The following is a 6,515-nucleotide window of genomic DNA, read 5'->3' as shown; positions in this document are numbered from 1 at the left end:
ATATGAAAATCAATCCAACCCACATATTTTTCTTTTGAAAAAAATAAAACATTTATTAATTTAATAATAAATAAATAAAAATAAAATTAAAAATAAGATTTCCTAAAAATATAGCATACTAGAACAACGTTAAATCCTAAAATAACAATTAAAATATTAAAAAGTAATTAAAATAAACTAGTTATCCGGTAAGGTGGGGGTATGTGGGGATGCTCAATACAATCAACAAGAGCAAAACAAGTTGGTGGCGGGTTTTTGTGATATGCAATTCGAGGATCATATCTTCTTTATTTTGACTTTAGTAGGTAGATTGGTGGCGGGTTTTTGTGATATGCAATTGGTGGCCGGTTTTTTTGATATGCTCAATGTTGTGTAATATGATACAAATATGCATTATATCTATAGTTTTGTTAGGATGCATTGGAGTTGTATAATGTCCGATACAAATATGCATTATATCTATAGTTTTGTTAGGATGCATTGGAGTTGTATAATGTCCCAACAACATTTTAGGACGCTAGAAGCCCATCCATGTCATTAATTTCTTATTGATTCTTGTGTCACTTTGAACCGTTTTTTTTGTTATAAAAGTTTCCAAAGTTGCGTATTTTTTTTATCTGTAAGATAATACCTATATATTTTTCTCCGTTCAAATTAAATGAACATTTGAGTGCTTTTAGAAGTATTACTGTGTCGAATAATGGTGATTGGTAGATGACGTTTAGGTTATTGTTTTAACTAGCAACACCATAATATGCATGCTAGAACCGTAAATCTTACGACGGTACTGCTTTAGGTATCATTATTGGGTATTCGTGATCACATCGCATATATTGGCTTTATAATGTGGTTGGGTTATTCCTCCAATTCCAATGTGTGTTGTCATGTTACATACCATTTTAGAAAATCCTTGTCCAGATTCATGTGCAATAATACACATCTCCCGTGTTCCCGTATGCTACTTTTCATATGATAGATGTGCATTTTCGCAATGAACTTTGCATCACACATTGTTTCAATATATATATATATATATATATATATATATATATATATATATATATATATATATATATATATTCTTTTCCTTTCTTCGACAATACATACAAAAGCTCAACTGCTTCTTTTTCCTCTCGTTCTTAGCGTTTTTGACTAACTTTCCTTTACCTTCGTTTTATGTTACCACATAAGTGTCAACTCATTCGAAATCTTCTTTGAAAATACTAGTCATCAAAGATTGCATTATCAGCAAAGTAATCTCGGATCATATACTTTTCGGTAGCTTCACAATCTCTCATCACAAGAGTTAATGAATTGCTACGCATGCTTGAACTTGTAGTATCGTGAAGAAGCATTTGTGCAATTCGAGCAAGTAATGAAAAATGTTGAATGTTATTATTTTCAGATTCAAATGAAGATCATAAAAAATTATTTATTTTCATAACATATTTGATGCATACATGATCATCGAAACTATTTGATGAATCCAATGAATGTGAAAGAGTTGAAATAGATTTTAAGAAAAGGTATCATTACTTGAGTGGTTGAGAGTTGTTTATATAGGCAACAATACAGGGAACAATATAGAGATAATTTTCATTTTTCTAGACATTCAACGGTTAAAAATTAATATAGATCAAAGAGGTCCGGGAGGAGTGGCTTACCCAATCGTCCATCCCATTCTTTTACGGCACCGATGACCGGCGGAATCTTGTAGTCGACGGTATAGGCTGTACCAACTTTGACCCGTCTCCCATCTAGAACCTCTCCGTACACCATATAGACTTTATGTAAATTGATTTAAAAAATATTAAAAACACTCTTCATATGTTTGTAAACTGTTAGATTTATATAATTATCTTAAATATTAAAATTTTGATATGTTATATCGAAAAAATTTCATTTTGAAATTTGTATATACTTAAAAGTGAGTGATCCTTATGAATAGTTAACTTCTGGTAATTCAGACATTGGGCCCAATACTTTGTTACATTGGCAGTTTAGGTCCCTGCTCTGAAACTAGTTGGTCAATGGTGGGTGCGTGTCCAAGACACATGTTATTTTCCTATGTTCTTCCGGTTCTCGATTGCTACATGTTTTGCCTCCGCTTCTTCACGAAAACCAACACCGTCTCTGCCTCTACCTCTTTGCCTCGACCACGATTGAAACAAATAGTCATTTGAATTTCGCTTGGCTTTCACATAAATCGATTGTACATTTCACTGCATATCTATCTTCTCTGTTTACAGATCCTCGAATACGTGTGTTTCGCTCTATGATCATATTTTTATCTAATTTACTTCGATTGCCGATGGATTTCTTCGTATATCGAATCCTCAAATTTACATCCTCGCTTTCTCTTCTCCTAAATTGGGAATGGATCGACTCCTCGAATTTGTGTCGTCTCTTCTGGGAGAATCGCTTTCTCTTCTCCTAAGTTGATTCTCCATCTCCGTCGTCATCTCGACGGAAGGAAGTTAAATGCCCCTTCCCCTTATAGCCAATTTGTCATCCATTTCTACTCTCCAGCGTAGTAGCACAATCTCCATTTCGGCGCAACAAGGCATTGACAACGTAGGTAATTTTTGGCTTTACTAAATAGACTAAAGACCCTTCAATATTTTTTTGGTCGATTTGCTTCTCAAAATCATATCGATTTCATCTAGGGATGAGCAAAAGAACCAGACCGGACCCGGGAACCGGTTTCGGCCAAAATCAAGAATCGAACCGGCCCGGCGGTTCTACCGGTTCCCGGTTCCTACCGGTTCTTGTCGTGCCTTCAAATGTTGGAACCGGTCCTCGAAAAATAGCATCATACGGTTCCGGTTTTTGCCGGTTCTACCAGTTCCGGTTATATCGATTTCGGTTCCTACCGATTCCCGGTTCCAAAAATCCACAAAAATAACCTCTCAGTCCTGGCCCGACCAGTTCCATCGGGTTCCGGTTCCGGTGCCGGCCGGTTCCCCGATCCATATGCTCATCCCTAATTTCATCTTTCTTTCTAGCTGATGATGGTTTCTCCTGCTGCCTATCATCCCTCCAATTGATCTTTTCTACATACCGTTGTGATTCCCACAGCCTTGCCCTTATCTCTATATCTATCTCAGCACAACCGCTCAAAGGTTTTATTAGAGGCATTCAATTTAGATTTAATGATTTAGTTTTTTTTTTTTTTTTTGGTTACAAGGTATGGGAAGTCCATTAGTGGTGACGTTGATTTCTCTATTTTTTGGTTGTTTTGGAAGAAATTAGAATATAGTGTGAAGGCGTGTCGGTCTCTGAATCCAAATCCACAACCAACTATTGATCTTGAGAAGGTTAGATCATCCAACTTCACTCCAGCACTGCTTTTTGTTGAAGCTTTTAATTCTTTTTATTAGTTTAGGAGATTTCTTTTCTATCCACCACACTTTCAATATGTTCTCATTGTGTTCATAAACCAAACATTAAATGCTTGAAACAAATTACTTCTTCACTTTTCAGGGGTAATATCCAGGATGTATTGGAGAAACTTCATGTTTGTCCTCCAATTGGTTTCTTCCAGATTTGACACCACTAATTGGGGAATGATTTTCTTCAAATATTTTTTTTTCTAGGATGCATTGGAAGTGGTGCTTTTATAGTATGTTTAGCTTTTTTTGTTGATTTTTTTATTCCTGTTTCTGCAGAGATTGAAGTGATTCAAACTTTGCTTGAAATTTAGTTAAGGAAAATGAATTACGAGCCCAACAAAGTTTCCAAACCGTTCGAAAAACCTCAATCATGTTTTATCTGTTTAAAAAAATCCAACGAACTTAACCTTTTGTCTAAAAAAGCCTAACTAAGTTACATTTTCATGAAAGTCAAATAAGAGAAACAGATGACTTGACTTACTTTTTAGACCAACAAAGTTTCCAAAACGTTTAAAAAACTCAAATCATGTTTTGACTGTTCAAAAAAAACCCAACGAACTTTAACAAAACAAAATTAGAATATTTTGAACGGTTTGGAACTTTCTTGGACTTTTTAGATAAAATGTTAAGTTCGTTGGGTTTTTTTGAACAGACAAAACATGATTGAGGTTTTTTGAATGGTTTGAAAACTTCATTGGCTTTTAAGTCATTTTCCCATTTAGTTATTCTATTGTTTGAACCAGGACCTCAAAATCAAACCAATTTAACAGGTAATATATACATGGTGGCGACTTTGGAGGTTTCTTAGACTCTGATTGAACCCAACGACGGATTATCATGGCAAATGACAAAAAAAAGAGTTGATAAAAAAGTTGTCAAGTATGTTCACCATAGTTATTTTTATTTCTTAATTTTGATATAAGTATTGTAATATAGTTTTCTTTTTGTATTTCAATAGGGATACAGAAAATAAAGGATGGTTCATTGATCCATATTTACTTCCATGTGCAATACATTCTTTTCCAGATCTTTATAAAATTTTCATGGAATTAGAACTAAATTTTCTGTTTCATTCTTTTTTTCAGATTTGTAGACATTATGGTTTCTGTTTTCTCAAGGTAAGCTTTGTGCTCTGTGTGACATATGATTCAGGTAAAAATATCCTTTGAAATATTTTTATGTTTTATAAATATTTTTGACTAATGATCTTTGTTATATGCATACCTTTTTTTAGAGAATATCCACAATATTTTCTACAACTTTTGCTAATTTTGGTCCTTACTCTACAACTTGGCAATTTTGGTCCCTTCTCTAATATTAATTAGAGTAAGCCACAATACTTTCCACAACTTGACATAACCCTTAGGAATAGTATATTTTCTGTTTGAAATCTGAGTCAACAAAAAAACTCACAAACACACAACGTGTATACTGATGTATTTTTAAGAGGGTAAATTTTGAAGATATGAAATTTTGTTATGAATTTGTTGTCATTGCACTTGCATCCCAAGATATGTGTAGAGGTCTTTTGAAATTTACATGTTGATTATTAATAATCTGAAAAAGAAAATAAATCTTCTTTTTATTTTTGTGCGATTTTAATACCTGAATGTTCGTTCATGAGTGGGAATATATGATTTTTACAATAAATTAAGCTTGAAACTTGAAACAATTGACATATAAATATTTGTATTATTACTTTTGAGAGCTCATGTCAATGCTTTATTTACTATTTGGTTTTATTGTAATTTCAGGTAAAAAGATTGATACATATCTCAGCCTTCTCAATAACATGGTGAGAAAAAAAGTCTTCTCAATATGGTGAGGATGAGAAGGTCAAATATGGATACACTCTAGACCCATAGGAAGCATGTGCATCCTTTCTAGTTGGTTATAAAATAATCTTAGTTAATCGTCATGTATTCCAGTCCAAAAGGTTAGGCAAATCTTTGACTCGTGACACATCATTCTTACCCACACGATGCCGCAACCACAAAAGGAATAAGAATATTAAATAAATATCCAAAATCATCGTCCCTATGCTATAAATAACCCATCAAAACTTGACCAAAATACCAAATACACTACAAACGCACAAAGCAAATACACAAGTACATTATAAGCAAAGAGATGGCATCAACATGTGAACAAGTCGAGGAAGGTATTCTTTCTTATTTGGGATATTTATAGATGTCCTTTATAAATATATTTTTAACAAGTTTTTAAATTTAAATTTAGCTTCATGTATTTAATTTGTAGGTAAAACATCATGGCCGGAGTTAGTCGGGGAGGATGGAGACTGTGCTGTAACCACAATAGAAAAAGAAAACAAACTGGTTAATGCACAAACTATTCTAGAAGGAACGATAATACTTCAGATATACATATGTGATAGGGTTTATGTTTGGGTAAACAAAAAGGGGATTGTCATAAGTACCCCAACCATTGGCTAGTCAAAAAATGCTTATAAAGTTGGTATATGTTTTCATATTAATTTACTAGTGAAATTTGTATCTAAGAATAAAGATATACCATGTATGTCTGGTTATATTGTCTTCTTGTAATTTCCTTGTAATAAGAATATTGTATGTTTTATATAGAAATCAAGTTATTTATATAATATTTGATCTTATGGAGTAATGGAGATGTTTGTTTAACAACAATATTTGCATAACAGGTAGTGTTATAAAAAGAGAAATGTAAAATCTCAATATTAGTTCAGTTTATGAAAAACTTTCAAATTAAATTTCATTTACTAAAAAACATAGAATACTAGCTAAAATTTTGGAAAAATCCCTTTTGGCCGGTTTCATAGATTTAACTGGTATCCTGTCATTTCTCATTAATTAGGTCAAGACATTAAGAATTTTATAGAGATTACCCTAACTTTAGGAATGGAAAAGCGGACTAAGTATTCCCCTATTACATGTTGACCACTTCAAACTCTCTATTTTCTTCTTATGTAATGTAGTGAGTGTCATGATGAGATGCACTATGTGGGTTTTCGTATGATGTTTGTTTTTTCTTTTATGTTTTTTAATCTAACTACCATCTAACCTTCATACCTTCCATGGTAACTACTATCGGATAACACATCTTCACACATTACGTCGAACTACCGAG

General features: G+C 33.0%; 1 protein-coding gene across 1 annotated transcript; it reads left to right on the top strand.

The window, feature by feature from the left end:
- The first annotated feature begins 5,447 nt into the window (after positions 1-5,447).
- Positions 5,448-6,012, top strand: LOC145094876 (inhibitor of trypsin and hageman factor-like). Its single transcript, XM_079032866.1, has 2 exons — positions 5,448-5,553; positions 5,652-6,012. Exons 1-2 carry the CDS (start codon positions 5,523-5,525, stop codon positions 5,843-5,845), a joined length of 225 nt encoding a protein of 74 aa, XP_078888992.1. The 5' UTR covers positions 5,448-5,522; the 3' UTR covers positions 5,846-6,012.
- Positions 6,013-6,515: the final 503 nt, after the last annotated feature.

The sequence above is a fragment of the Lactuca serriola genome, chromosome 3 (assembly GCF_051521515.1).
Source record: "Lactuca serriola cultivar US96UC23 chromosome 3, Lser_US96UC23_V15, whole genome shotgun sequence".
NCBI classification, from domain to species: domain Eukaryota; kingdom Viridiplantae; phylum Streptophyta; class Magnoliopsida; order Asterales; family Asteraceae; genus Lactuca; species Lactuca serriola.
This window is presented reverse-complemented; position numbering and strand designations above follow the sequence as displayed.